This window comes from Ctenopharyngodon idella, chromosome 1, assembly GCF_019924925.1.
Source record: "Ctenopharyngodon idella isolate HZGC_01 chromosome 1, HZGC01, whole genome shotgun sequence".
Taxonomy (NCBI): Eukaryota; Metazoa; Chordata; class Actinopteri; order Cypriniformes; family Xenocyprididae; genus Ctenopharyngodon; species Ctenopharyngodon idella.
The window spans coordinates 8,312,707-8,328,978 of NC_067220.1; the positions used below are offsets into that span (position 1 = coordinate 8,312,707).

At 36.3% G+C, this 16,272-nt stretch overlaps 1 protein-coding gene across 2 annotated transcripts in view; it reads left to right on the top strand.

Moving 5' to 3' along the window:
• The window catches only part of pard3ba (par-3 family cell polarity regulator beta a), a 166,673-nt gene that overhangs the window by 97,960 nt on the left and 52,441 nt on the right, over positions 1–16,272 (top strand). For both annotated transcript variants that reach the window (XM_051897448.1, XM_051897457.1), the window contains exons 17-18: positions 7,880–8,095; positions 11,763–11,940. In XM_051897448.1, coding sequence (XP_051753408.1) covers positions 7,880–8,095; positions 11,763–11,940 — 394 coding nt within the window. The remainder of the gene's footprint in view (positions 1–7,879; positions 8,096–11,762; positions 11,941–16,272) is intronic.

A 16,272-nucleotide genomic window follows, 5' to 3' on the forward strand; every position in this document is an offset into this window, starting at 1 on the left:
GCTTCTACTAAATACTGAGCAAAGGGTCTGAATACTTAGGACCATGTGATATTTCAGTTTTTCTTTTTTAATAAATCTGCAAAAATGTCAACAATTCTGTATTTTTCTGTCAATATGGGGTGCTGTGTGTACATTAATGAGGAAAAAAAAATGAACTTAAATGATTTTAGCAAATGGCTGCAATATAACAAAGAGTGAAAAATTTAAGGGAGTCTGAATACTTTCTGTATCCACTGTGTATGTGTGTGTATATATATATATACACACTATACACTATATATGCACTGGATCCTAAATTGCATCAAAATCAAAACCACATGCACATATTCAATTTAGCAGGTCTCACAGCATGTGCCTGTATAAAAAACAGTCAAATTTACAAAATTACACAGTCAAATTTACAAGCATAGTCTTCACACGACCGTTTTGTATACTTCTCAGGGGTCAGGGACAATGGTAAATACATGAAAGGCTGATTGGAGTGTAGGTTTACAGATGTGGGATCCGATAGATATTGACAGGCTGCAGGCTATTCTGCTGACGCACTCATTTTTCTCTCTTCCCTCTGGCGCGCTCTACCTACGCCAGACTCCTTTATATGCTCTGACATATTTCATTATTAGGATGGTCTTGAAGACGTGGCCGCTCTGAGTTTAATCTGACTAAAAACCCCCAGCTAGTGCCGGCCAAGCCAACCACTGCGGTACTCTCTCTCTCCTTGCATCTGCTTTGCAGTAAACGCAATATTTTTAAATGTGTTTTTCCTGTAAATTCACCATCTAGTCCAGCATTATGTCTCTTATTATCATTACTATTATTAATAATATTAAAAATTATTATTATTAATAGGTTTTTGTGGTGTCTGCTAAATGTTTTAGTACAAATCAGTTTTAGGTTATTTATTATTATTATTATTATTTAAAAAAAAAAAAAAATCTAGCACAAAAATAGGGTGCTATAATGCAATTTTTCCATAATGTCGAAGCCAAATTTATTGCCTTTACTATTGAACGCCAGCCTTAAGCAGCCTGGAAAAACACTGCACTCATGTGATGGTCCCTTTATTGTAAGTAACAAATCATATGACTTGCCTGTCTGTGAAATTGTATCCTGGAAACCATAATCCATTATTTCCATAAAGAGTACATAAGAAAGAGGTTGTCATATGTTGCACACCAGTTTCAACCACTAAATATCACTTTAAAGGGAGTCTTAGGTGTTCTGAGAGACTGAGTGAAACTCTCTTCACTGTTAACGGTCATATTGAGCTTTACATGGATATTATTGTACAAACCAATACTGAGGCATATAGCTAATAGTCTAAAAAAAGTGTTTGTGTAGTTAAAATGTACACAAACGCTTATGCTTAGGGTCCAAAATGTTTTGCTTTTCTTGATAATGGCTAGTGAACTTATTAGAAAATATTTTGTATTAAATAAAACTGTATTCTGTGTTGTTTTATTAAAATTTGTCTTTTTATCACACTGTAAACCTGAATAAGTTGGCAAAACTCAAAAAGTCAAATATTTTAAGTTAAGAAATTCAAGGTTTAAGCAATCAGAAACGGCAGATTTTTAATTTGTACTATACATTTTACTTGCTTTTAACTTGAAATATTTGAGTAAGCTAATTCATACCTTTAACTTAAAATTATCATGTAATATCAACTTAAATAGTGCAAACTAGCTAGCTTTAACTAGCTAATTCAGTAAATGCTAACTTGCTAATTGGTAACACAATGCTTTGACAGCATTATCATAACACAGCAATTACTGAATGAGTGTGGCAATATAGAGCATTGAACATATAAGCCTATCTGTTCTCAAACCAAGCTCATGCTCCACTCGTCACCATAATGGGAACCAAAAAACCAACACAACAGAAACTCTTCTAAATTAGCATAGCAAAATATTAAACACTACTAAATCTCCTACTTAGCATTAATCTTGCACACACACACACACACACAAAAAAAACATTATTTAACACTTAATTTTACCATTTACTCTTCCTTTCAAGTGTCATGGCTAAGCATGCTGGGAAATAGAAATTCCAGCCCAGTTTCAATTAAATTTAAGTTAGTCTAAATTAAAAGAAGCAAGGTCATAAAACTCAAAACAATGAAACAATTCAGATTACTTAATTTTCAGTTTTGTGAACTCAAAAGAAACAAAGTTTTAAATACGCTTCAAAGTTAATTTGATTGAACTCATTTGTTTAATTAAAGTTTACCCTACTCAAACCAATTAATTATTTTGAGCATTAATGTTTACAGTGCATGTAAAGCTAAGCTGTGTTTTCAAAAGAAAGGATAACATTTACAGTTTTAATACATATTTCAATTGACATTTAAACTTTACAGTTAAAGCCTGCATACTTCTGAATTGCTATTTTATTTTAATATTTAAACCAGCCAAGTTTTCTTTAACTAATATTCATTCCATTTTCTTTTAACAATGTGTTGTGTTGCGATTCTTAAAGTACATGGTTGAATCATGCACAGTTATACCAGGAACATGAATTAAGAAAAAAATTTCTCCATTCTTTTGTTGTGACTTTAAAGGTAGGGTAGGCAATTTCAGAGAGGCTAGCAATAGCAATCTAGCTTTGAAAGCATAAGATCCCACCCTCCCTTCAGAGCGTCTTCAAAGCCACGCCTCCTCCAAAACACATGAATGTGCACAGCAGAGTCTGCAAAGCATCACGCGACGAGAGACGGCATTAAATGTCTCAAAGCACATTACAATTATAATAAACGTAAACAAATTACAGAGCTCTTACTTGTACCATCTGACTGCTGCAGATTCATTTCAGCATTGATGGCGTTGACATAGAAACGCATAAATCCGAGTCTGAGGATGTGAGCAGCTCCGGGTAGAATGTCACTGGAAGCCTTCTTGTATTTACGGTTACGACATGGCGTGAATGCAGCATAAGCTTGTTGTTTTGGTTCAGGAGGCTGCTGTTTGTTTGTTGAGCTCGGTGATTGACGTCGGTCTACAGCCTTATGAAACGCGCCAATGACGTGTGATGTCTGCGCGAGCAGGTGCGCGGAGGTATGGAAATACATATGTTGACAGGCAGGTAGGACATCGTAACATTTTTTTGGTCCTGAGACTTCCACAGAAGAAAAATGTACATGTTTTATTATTTATTTGAAGAGTGTTTCAACCAGTATAACAAAAAATGTTTATAAAAAAAAAATGCCTACCCTATCTTTAAATACTACTTTCATTGTTTATCTGCCCAAATTAGTGAAGTAAAACTCTCCTTCTTGCTAGCAACAGAGCATGTATATGTTTGTATATACTGTATATGTGTGTAGTTGGTACAATGAAGAGCTGAGTCCCGGTCCGCAGGAGAGGAGAACATGTCCATTAAGAGAATAGATGAAAGATGCTGGAGGCATCGCTCTCTTTCTCTCTCACTGGCTTCCCTCCAACACTCCTACATTTTCCTGTGGCACCTCTCTTCCAAATGAAGACCACTCATAGAGCCTGCATTGCTCACGGGCTCTGCGGCGCTTTAGTTCACAGTTCACCATCCTTCCATTCATCTCTCTTCCTCCTCTTCCAGGAGCTGTATGGCAGTCGCCCAGTTACCGTTCGCCCGGCTTGGGCCCTGCAGCGCTGCTTCTGCTGATTTGTTTGTTTTTTTCTTCATCTCATTATTTTCTCTTTTCGTGATAATGGCAGCGTACAGGTATCTGTCTGCCAGAGAGACTTCGCCAATTACTGTTTTATTTCCTAAGAACTTGTTCAAATGACTTTCCCGTCTCACTGTCTGTCTCGCTGTCGCTGTCTTGGTCTGTTTCTGTTCCTCTCTCGTCTAGTTTGCTGTTGATTCAGGTTGAGAGCAGCCATGTTGTGCTGGTTTAGATTGATTTATGTAAGCATCCCAGAGAGGACCATCTGTGTCCAATGTTTATGCGTGTCGGCACACATGCGTGCTCTGCTGTGGAAATGAAATCTACATTTTAAACATTTCACTGCTTAGATCGTAATGATTACATCTGCATTTCGTGGAAATGATGTAGATGCATCCAATGCTTAATTTGTGCATAATGAAATCCCAGAAAAAGGGCCGGTCATGGATCCCAGAGTTTGTTTATTCTAACTTTAGTTTATTTCAACTTAATTTCAGTTTAAATTGTATATATACTACCGTTCAAAAGTTTGAAGTCAGAATGATTTTTTAAAAATAAATAAATTAGTTTAAAGGGGTCATGACATGGATTTTTTTTAACCTCCTTGAAGTTCACTTATGTTACCATCAGGACTTGACATGAACTTTTTTGTTCTTCAGCCACTGTGGCTAGTTGTTCTCCAAAGTTACTACTGTGGCATTTTCACTGGCCACAATTTTGCCATTGATACCATGGGGAAACACTGCCATATAGATATTTTTAATGTTATCTTATAATTTGGCAGCAGGTATTTTAGGCTGCTGTCACTTTAAGACCTGACGCACTGATCCATTATACTGTTACACATGCGTTTTCTTTCTCTGTTTACATGAATATTCGCCAAGACCGGCATTTGACATTATTTTGTGTGTATCTGACTGTTTAAGCACAATAAGCAGTGAAAAAGAACTCAATTTAGTACTGAGAGGCGGCTTTATGCTCGCACACTTAGGGTGTGAGCACAAAATCTGCGGGAATGAGTAAAATTATGAGCAATATGCTCAATCCCACGCCAAAAAATATTTGCAGAAAAAGGATTATTTTCAACCCTCATTCTTACCCTCTGTCTGAAATGGACATCCTCCTTTAAAGCTTGTCAGTAAACAGTCACTGTTATGATTGGTTGACGTCATTGCATAGGAAACAGTATCAACGCCCATTTGCTATTGCACATGAGTGAGTGTTTTGAAAACATTATCCACATAAAACCATGATTTACAGACAAAGCGTTATGAAATCATTACTTACGGTTTGTGATGCAGCTGCTGTCAGATCCAATACAGTTGGCTGCTTCATCTTTCAACAAGTTTCTTTGCGAACTCTCCATTACACTGTGCCTCGTTAACAAACAAAATGAACAATCTGAAACAATCCGTGACGCCATTAAAATAAACCATCCACTTGTTTCAGACGCTGGGATCCTTCTGAAGTCTGCACTGAGGCATAAACGAGCTATATAAACTGGACGCGTCAAAGTGAAAGTTATTTCATTCTTCCATTTATCCTGTTGTCGACAGACTCAGTGCTCAAGTATAGACAAATGTCAGCCTTTAAGCGGTAAGCCTATGGTGCGAAAGAGGCGGTCATATGCAAATGTATTTGCCCATGTGATGTCACAGATCCTGCAGATCCTTTTTTAATTAAATAAATGCTGTTTATAATGAGGAGGATGTTTTAAGCTATGAAACTTGCAGGATGTTTTAGTGGTACAAAGACCTCTTATACAGTCAAACCAAAATTTATTCAGACACTGAAGAATTTTTGGGTATAATATGTCACAGTTTACTTTATTTTGCTATCCTCACTTACATAAATGAACTATAGTGTCCTGCACCCGCTAGTAAATATATATCAAAAAAATCTGAATAATTTTGGTTTGACTGCATGTCAAAAGATCAAGGCAAACATTTCTCATGTCATGACCCCTTTAAGCAAGGATGTATTAAATCAAATCAAAAGTGTGATATATGCAGTACTGTGCAAAAGTCTTAGGCCACCACCAGCTTTGTTGTTTTAGCAATGTTTTAATGACCATCCATATTTATTTTTTGGTCTCTTTATTAAGATACAAACAGAAAATAAAGGAAATATGTAAACAAAATGTAAAAAAAAAAAAAAAAAAAAAAAAAAGTTTATTTAAAATATAAAACAAAATGGTTTCTTTGGTCTGCAAAAAAAAAAAATCAGTATTTAGTGTGACCTCCTGAACTACTTCCAGTTTGTCAAAGAAGAAAATCTGAGAAACTTCTCATCATATTTTGAAAGTTTTCTTGGCCTTCCAGTCCTTTTCCATTCCATTTAGATTTAAGAGAGCCAGATTCCTGCTGTTGCTCAAGTTTATGGGGAGGTCACTAAATACTTGCCACTTTAGCCTATGGAAGTCGTTTTTTTTTTTTTTTCTGATTTTGTTCTGTTTTTTTTACTACTGCAACAAATTTACTGGTTATATTCTAATAAAGAGACTGAAAAATTATTTTATATGGTCATTATATCATTGCTAAAACAACATCTAATGGTGGCCTAAGACTTTTGCACAGTACTGTATAATGTTACAGAAGATTTCTGTTTCAAATAAATGCTGTTCTTATAAGCATTTTATTCATTAAAGAGTCCTAAAAATGTGTCATGGTTTCTACAAAAAAATGAAAAAATGCCTTCTATCATATTGCTGTTTCTGGTGTTTCACAGCATTATTCGTTAAGATTCACGCATATGGCCCTTCTAAACAAAAAGTGTACTAGAAATTTAAAATCAATACGTTTTTTTATGTGTCCGAGTAGGCAGGATGATTTTAACATCACCTTTGAATCAAAAACTCTAGACTAAAATATGCAGTTCCCAAAAGTCTTGAGAAAAAATGTTTAGTATGTATTTTGAGGCCTTATTTCAGTGACCTTTTTTTTTTTTTTTTTTTTTTTTTTTTCCCAAAAACCATGCATATACGTAATTCTCTCAAAAATACAAACATGTACATACTTGTTGCTCACATATTATTGTAGCCTAGTTTCTGCTGAATATGGCAAAAACACACAAATGTCAGGGCATGTCAAAACTACTCCAGGACCCCAAATCAGCCTCAGACTCCAGAGGGTTAAAGTTACATATTACTGTGATTTTTACAGTGATTTTAACACAGGTTTGTGCCTAGAAATACCATTTAACTGTAGTAAAATTACATCCATCCTTCAGTGGCTTATTGTTATATTATTTATTTTGTATACACATTTTTCAATGATGCTTTTTTAAAAATAGTTCTTAAAGGGATAGTTCAGCCAAAAATGAAAACTCTCTCATTGTTTACTCACCCTCATGTCGTTCCAACAAAAATTACTTTGTTTCTTCTTTCTTCTTCTCTTTTTGCGTTCCATGTAAGAAAAATATAATTTGGGTTTGGAACGACATGAGAGTGAGTAAAAGATGACAGAATTTTAATTTTAGGCTGAACTATCCCTCTAAAGCATGATGTGCTCTTTCCTGCATGGCACTTTTTACCTCTCAAGCACCAAGCACTTCTCTTTTCTTCTTTCCCCTGTATTTCTTTTGCCCTTTCAGTGTTTGGAGCCCTTGGATTTGTTCTATTCCTCCATTTTTTCCTCTTGTTTGTGCTTGTTGTAATCCCTCACCTTCTCCTCTTACTCCTCTTGCCCTTGTTCTCAGCTGTTTGCATTGTTCACAGCCTCATAGTTGTTCTTCATCTCTCAGTACTTCATTTAACATTCCTCTCCCCTGGACTACTACTACTGCTACTCTTCTGTTTAATATTCCTGCACGTCTGGTCCGCATTTGCAACACCTCATTTATTCCGGGATGCTCTTTCACCCTCACCTTGAGGTTTCATCATCCACTCTTCTCAAGTCCTCGTCCTCCACTACAGCCGTCTTTACATATTTCATCTCTGTCTGTTCTTTGAATGCGTCCAGATCCATTAGACTTTCAGCTCAGCTCGCCGCACAACTGTAGCATTTTCAATTCACAACTTATGACCACCCTGTTGAAAAGATCAGCTTAGATCAGGTGGAATCTCCTTGATGATCCAGTCTAGTCCTGATTTGATATATATGATGGTGCTGGTCTTTTCAGCAGGGCACTATACGCTACATTTCTTATCTTGACCTCATCTTCAAATCTTCACCCTCCTTTCATTACCATCCTCCATCCCTCCATCACTGACATCCCTCCATCTCCCCGTCTCAGAACCCCCCTCCTCTAACGGGACAGCGCTGGGACCCAGGTTAGGTCTTCAGAAGTCCAGTTCTCTGGAGAGTCTCCAGACAGCGATGGAGGAGGTCAGTAAGGACGAGGTGCCCTTCCATCGTCCACGCGCGCACATGGTGAGAGGCAGAGGCTGCAACCTCAGCTTCCGCTACGCCATCGACAAGTCCTACGAAGGGCCTTCTGAACCTGAGGATGGTGAGTTATATGTAAATAATGAAATGCAGCATTAATTAAATTTATTAAAGTCCCCCTGTAGTCAATAAGTTTATCCCTTAAAACTCATCTTTGATCACCAAAATGACATATTTAAACATTTTTTTTCCTTGAAAAAATTCTTCATGCCTTAAAATAGCTTGAATGTAACTCTACACCCTTGCCTCATTTAGTATACGCGGTTCTATGAATATGCAAATTAGCCCCGGCCTCCACTCACTCACACAAGCTCAGAGATCCACTCATTGACGATCACACGTTGACGTGATTGGTTACAAGGTAGTTTGTGACTTCACAAACACCAGTGATTTCAAACTGATGTCTTTAGATCACTGCAGTTTCAGAGAAAAAATACTCATCAATGGTGCTGACTGATGAATTTGCACATGGTTTGTCTTAAAGCACATTAAAACACCACATAGACATATAAACAACATTAAAAACTTGATTTTCACCACAGGGGGACTTTAAAAGGAGCGTTTTTTTTTTTTTTTTTTTTTTTTATAATTAAAGTAATTTAGATTAGGCAGAATCAGTGTTATTTTAGCATTATTTATATACTATTATATTGTTTATTAATAGTTTGAATTAGAATTTTATCATTTCAGTTTTCATTTTATTTTAGTTAACACTTTAATTTTGTAATTTTATTATGTGCTTGTCATTTCTTTTATCTGTTAAGCTTTGTTTTAATTTCAGTTTTTATTTATTTTTTTGTAATTTTAGTACTTCAATTTAACTGACTAGGTTTCGGTTATTAGTATATAATATATAGTTATATAATTAGTTATTAGTTATATTATGTAATATAACAAATAATTTAATATAACATATATCATAAACAATATTTATTATTAATTTGCATATACACACTAATAATAATTTAAATAAGCTTTATTAATATGTATCTAGATATATTTTTATTTATTTGTATTCAATTAATTCTGCCTAGTCGTATTCCATTTATTTAAAATCATTTATTAATATTTATTAATTGATTAATATTATTTATTTATTTACAGTTAATGAATGAAGAATAGATTTATTTGTTTATTAATAATACATTTTTAAGACATTTCTAATTTTATTAAGTTTTTGATTAATTTAAATTAGTGCTTAATTTGTGTATTAACTGATCATGACAACCAACATGAATTTTTTTTTATTTTTTATTAGTGCACCATTAATTGTTCACGTCTAATGCAACATAATGACTCTTTTTATTTCCTGTAATATATTGTTAATGTTATTGTATAGTAGTGTTGTAATTTAAACAGAAGGCCTTCAGGGGGTTTCTGCAGTTATTGCTCACGACAGCAAAAGTACATTAAAGTGCATGTGCTGCATAACAGTGAAAGCATGTTGCTGAGCACAGTAGCGAGATTGTCATGAGTTTAGCCAAACATGTGCTAACAGTTACAGCTGCATACCACTGCTTCTCACTTTGCCAAAAGTGCATCTGCACCCTTCACATTCATCACTCTCATCAAAATACCCCATAAGTGTATAATTATTAACATGCATTGTAGTATATGCTGTTGCATTGTGGAAATGAAAGTCAAAATTCATTTTTGCACAGTATTCCAAACAAAATGTTTTGTAATCAAAATACAATAACTTAAACTATTCAGTTTTAGAAAAAATGTCACATTATAGAAGTAAAATAGGTTGCAAATGCTGTTTCATGTTGACTTTAAAACTTCTAAAGTTGAGAGCGGTTGGGTGCCAGTGACGCTCCCTCACTTTTAGTAGCTCATTTGAGAGATGAATTTGACTCTCAGTGGCTCATTGAGCTTTGTGAGCCAGTGAGGAGTGAATCAGCAAATGCATCAGTATCACGGATTTCTGTTTGAAACTCCAGCAGCGAGTCAGCACATTCAAAGGCACGAAGCAACCCTGCTCTTTCTCACTGACATTACAGACCCCTTCTAAATGAGAAATAGAGACAGAACCGAAGCACTAGCCAGAGCCTTCGATTGGAACCTATAAGGTGTCAGACTTCATGAATAAATGTCAAGCTTTCTGCACCCTTAGAGGAGGTGGTGGATGAATGGAGGTTTATGGATATCAGCTTTAGTAACAACCGATCCAATGCAACAGGAGACTGAGGCCGAATCACACCAAAACATGTCCAGGCCACATTTCACACCAAAAGCAAAAATGAAATGGTAACACTTTACAATAAGGTTTCCTTAGTTAACTACTTTAGTTAACATGAACTAAGAATGAACAATACTTCTACTACAGCATTTATTAATCTTAGTTCATGTTGATTTCAGCATTTAGTAATGCATTATTAAAATCAAAAGTTGTATTTGTTAATAGTTAATGCAGTGTGAACTGACATGAACAAGCAATGAACAATTGTAACAAAGATTAATAAATACTAACAAATGTATTGCTTATGTTACTTAATACATTAACTAGGGTTAACAAATGAGACCGTATTGTAAAGTGTTACCAATAAAATAAATAATAAATAAAACAAATAAATATTTTTCAATAAGAAAATGAAGCATATTTTGGGTGCATTAAGGATGCAAATATTATTTATTATTATTTTATTATTATTTTTTTTTTATAAATTAAGGGCAGTACAACACATACTGCTATGATGTGCAAATATTTAACATTAAAACAGTAGTAAAAAGTATCTTTTTTGTTCACATTGCAGTAATGACATGTTTTGCATTATGGTAACAGGAATTTGGTGAGAAAATTGGCTTCATTTTATCCAAAATGCAAAAAAAAAAAAAAAAAATGTAATTTCTAACTTAATGGCCCAATTCTTTTAATTACAGTAAAATATTTTTGTGAAATGACATTGCTTTTAATAAACACTTTAAATAGTTGAAAATAATTCATTGGGATAGTTCACCCCAATTAATTAAAAAATGAAATTTCTGTCATTAAGTACTCATCATCATGTCGTTCCAAACCCGCAAGACCTTCGTTCATCTTCGGAGCACAAATTAAGATATGATGAAATCCGAGACCTTTTTTTCCCCATGATCTCCCATAGAAAGCAACGAAATTACCACATTCATGGTCCAGAGAAGTAGTAAAGACATCGTTAAAATAGTCAACATGACTATAGTGGTTCAAACTTAATGTTATGAAGCGACGAGAATACTTTTTGTGTGCAAAAACAAAACAAAAGTAACAACTTTATTCAACAATTTTTCCTCTTCCCTGTCAGTCTCCTACACTGTTAACGCAGTGATCGCCGTTCAGCGCTTCCGTGTTTACGTAGATAAAAAAACCTCTCAGATTTCATCAAAAATATCTTAATTTGTGTTCCGAAGATGAACGAAGGTCTTTTTGGGTGAACTAACCCTTTAAGTTCATTATTTTTTTTCGGTTTGATTAGTTTTATTTTCGAAAATGCTTTTTTTAATTGTTATATTAAATAAACAATTAAATAAATTGAACATGCAATTTATTTAATTATTAGAATGTGTAATTTGTAATGCATATGACATTACGTTTGCTAAAAGTCCCATCTGGATTTGACTTGCAGGTAAATATACCGTAAAGAAAGACTTTCTTCATCATTTACTGACAAGCGAGAGTCTGGTTCGTTTGATTACTTATGATTAGATCACATTAGGAGTTTGCTCATGTCTGTGCCTTTGTTCTTCACCAACAGATGACTCTGAGGAAGACTCTGGAAGAGACACGCCTGCCAGCGGCTCCTCTCGCCAGGATGATGACAAGAAGGTAAAGAAAAAGAAAACCAAAAAGAAGAAAGAGAAAAAGAGCAAAAAGAGGGATGAGCCCGAAGACCCTGAGAAAAAGACAAAGAAAAAAGGATTTGGATTGTTGAGGTACGAGTCTGAAACGCTAGAAATTCACAAACATCACAGTTTCACTCAAGCATAAAGTTACAAAAGGAAATCTTCATGAGAAATGCAGTGAATTGTGTCAAATGATTCCCCATAAAGTGTTTGGATGCAGTTTAGCAGCTCTTAAAGAAGCCGTATCATAGAAACAGGACTATCCTGGGTCTTTTGAAATGAAGTGAGTCTAAATTTGTCCCTGTGCTGATAGATTGATATATAGTCAGGGCAGTGGAGAGGATGAATGATGGTACTGCATAAGGGCCCCCTGACGCAGCTGCATATGGAGGCCTTCTGATAATTACAGCACTATGGTAATTGAGGACAAAACAAGTGAACTAACTATATGCTGTCTTTGTGTGATTTTATAAATATAGGCAGACAGATAAGATGATAGACATACAGTGAAATCCATGTCTTTAATTGAGATCGACAGGCTTGTGTTTGAGGGTTTTATATTTGGGCTTCATGCATAATCCCTTTCCCTCCTGACGGACATGAGAACTCTTTTCATGTATGAGATGAAAGATGACTGAATGACAGTGCATGTCTCTCTAAACTATAAAATAGACCTTCTAAATCTCCTCTGTGAGGACTGCCCTCTGTTTTTCCAGCTCTGACTATCAATTGATCAGCATATGCTTGTATTTGAATGGAAACCTTCATTTTAAGCAGTTTTTTTGTGATTTGGAAAGTTTCACCATTTTTGTCACTGCTTGTTGACATGAAATTATATTCGCAATCAGAGCTTGACATTAACGCCCGCCAAATGTGGGTGGATTTTTTTTTTTTTAATTCTATATATAATATACATTTTTCAATTGTAGTCTTTTAAAAAGTGCAATGTAGTGTTGTCAAAAAATCAATTTTTCGATACATATCAATACTGAAATATTTGAAACGTTTCCAATAGGCTACTCATTTCCTGCAGAATAGATACACCTACGTTTTCTCTCTTTCATCTCTCTGACAGCGAGTTGACACACAAACCCTCCTCACCTCACTCACTCGTTTCATTTGCTCCGGATGAATATTGTTGGTGTTACAGGGCTTGAATTTCAGCGTAGGATTGTGCATATTGCGCATAATTTTATTCCCGCAGATTTTGTGCTCGCACCCAAAGTGTGGCACATAAAGCCGCCTCTCAGTACTAAATTGAGTTGTATTTTGCTGCTTATTGCACTTAAATAAACACAAAATGATGTAAAAAATGCCGGTCTTGGCAAGTATTCACGTAAACACAGTCAGTTATGTTTTATGTGAACATAAACAGTTGAGAAAGAAAACGCATGTGTAACAGTATAATGGATCCGTGCGTCAGGTCTTAAAGTGACAGCAGCCTAATATACCTGCTGCCAAATTATGAGATAATATTAAAAATATCTTAATGGCCGCTTTTCCCCATGATATCAATGTCAAAATTGTGGCCAGTGAAAATGCTGAGTGGCTAGTAACTTTGGAAAACCACTAGCCACAGTGGCTGGTGAGCAAAAAAGTTCATGTCAAGCCCTGTTTGCATTTGACTTCTGTAATGTGACATTTCTGAGTGAAATAGGATGTTCAACAAGATAAAGTCAAGTCACCTTTATTTATATAGTGCTTTATTTAGTACAGATGGTTTCAAAGCTGCTTTACAGGGATAAACAGGAAAAGGAACCCAAACTCCATCAGGTGACAGAAAACTTTGGGAGAAACCAGGCCCAGTCAGGGGAGCAGTTCTCCTCTAGCCAAACGAACCAACATGGTGTGGTTATGATTCCAGGCTGCATCACCAATCAGATTATGGATTAGTATCATTCAGAATTCAGAATATTTCATCCAGTTCCTTCTGCTTGAAGATTGGGTTGTGTAGGTTGGGACTTGATTTTATCCATCATTAATCAATTGGATTGTGTTTTGTTTTTAGCTGAAATATGTTACCGCTTTCATTTGTTTTTACTATTTTCACCATTTCGATGTACACTTCTTGCTACTCAGCTGCCTTGTAAAACCATCCTTCCATGACGGCAACTTTTTTCATGCAGTGGTCAAAGCGGCGCGACCGTTGTGTTGAGAGATGCGTTGAAACCCTGACACGAGTCATGTGAAAAGATCTTACTGTTCCTCTCTCTTTAACGCTGATGAAATTCCCAGAAATTCAAACTCGCAGCCAAATATCAGTCAGCCCAACAGCTTGGACGTATTCAACAAGAGTTTTTGCCAGACAACTCGTATCACATCTCTGCTTTCCAATCTGCTTCCTTTTTGAATTTGAAAAATTACTTAATTAGCCATTGTGTTATGGTGCAATTTAATCTAATTGTAAAGTCTTCACGGGTGCTTTTCATCATCTTTAAAAAAAGAAAAAGGCAAATTATAAACATGTGAGTGTGATTCATGGTTCGTTTTTCAACTTTGCAGCAGAACAAACTGGTGATTTTCATTTCTTCCCTTTTATGGGTGAAAATGTTGTGTTTATCGTGTGACAGAGTGTGGTTTCGAAGACAGATGCGCTGTTTGTATGGGCCGCAGTTACAGATGGATTTGTGGGCTGCTTTTAACATGACAACAATAGAGCATCAGATTTTTGGAGCTTTGCGCTTTTATAGCCGTCTTCGTGTTTTGGCTGCCTGCCGTGATGTATTTAGATTCACTTTTCTTTCAGTCTTTTCACAATTAGAGGTATTTCATTGCATAAGCAAAGCTTCAGTGAAACAATGATTGAAGCTGTCTGTATTATTTTAATTTCTGTTAGGGATAAGTGTGTACTAATGAATGTTTTGGCTGTGTGTGTAATGCATTCAGTCGCAATAAATATCTTATATGTGAGTAAGTTATTTGTGGTGCTTGCTTCTAAACAATCATATATGAATAATATATGTGTGTATATACATACACCGATCAGGCATAACATTATGAGCACTGACAGGTGAAGTGAATAACACTGATTATCTCTTCATCACGGCACCTGTTAGTGGGTGGGATATATTAGGCAGCAAGTGAACATTTTGTCCTCAAAGTTGATGTGTTAGAAGCAGGAAAAATGGGCAAGCGTAAGGATTTGAGCGAGTTCGACAAGGGCCAAATTGTGATGGCTAGACGACTGGGTCAGAACATCTCAAAAACTGCAGCTCTTGTGGGGTGTTCCCGGTCTGCAGTGGTCAGTATCTATCAAAAGCGGTCCAAGGAAGGAACAGTGGTGAACCGGTGACAGGGTCATGGGCGGCCAAGGCTCACTGATGCATGTAGGGAGCAAAGGCTGTCCCGTGTGGTCTGATCCAACAGACGAGCTACTGTAGCTCAAATTGCTCAAGAAGTTAATGCTGGTTCTGATGAATCATGTTTTCTTTTACATCACGTGGATGGCCGGGTGCGTGTGTAATCACTTACCTGGGGAACACATGGCACCAGGATGCACTATGGGAAGAAGGCAAGCCGGCAGAGGCAGTGTGATGCTTTGGGCAATGTTCTGCTGGGAAACCTTGGGTCCTGCCTTCCATGTGGATGTTACTTTGACACGTACCACCTACCTAAGCATTGTTGCAGGCCATGTACACCCTTTCATGGAAACGGTATTCCCTGGTGGCTGTGGCCTCTTTCAGCAGGATAATGTGACCCTGCCACAAAGCAAAAATGGTTCAGGAATGGTTTGAGGAGCACAACAATGAGTTTGAGGTGTCTACTTGGCCTAAAAATTCCCCAGATCTCAATCCAATCGAGCATCTGTGGGATGTGCTGAACAAACAAGTCCAATCCATGGAGGCTCCACCTCACAACTTACAGGACTTAAAGGATCTGCTGCTAACATCTTGGTGCCAGATACCACAGCACACCTTCAGGGGTCTAGAGGAGTCTATGCCTCGACGGGTCAGGGCTGTTTTGGCAGCAAAAGGGGGACCAACACAATATTGGGAAGGTGATCATAATGTTACGCCTAATCGGTGTGTATGTATGTATATATATATATAAAACCTTCTTATGTGTTGTTTTTTTTTTTTTATACATTGAAGACAAATTTTGACACCATTCTCTGGTGTGTCATACTAACCCACACTCACGTCTGCTGCTTCCCAATCCATCCACCTCAATTCCGTCTAACGTTCCAAATCTGAACCTACAAATCCAACGCGGCATCAAGCCAATTAGCACGCATGTACTTCTTCTACCCAGAATGCATCATACAAGAGTCGTGTCACACAGTGAGATTACACACCAACCCTCATCTTACGTTCCTAAGCCAACAGCAGTTAGACACATACTAGTTCAACTATAAACACGCTCATAGTGTTTGTTTATGAGTGAGCAGATGGCTTTGACAGTAATCTGAAATGGAGATGATTC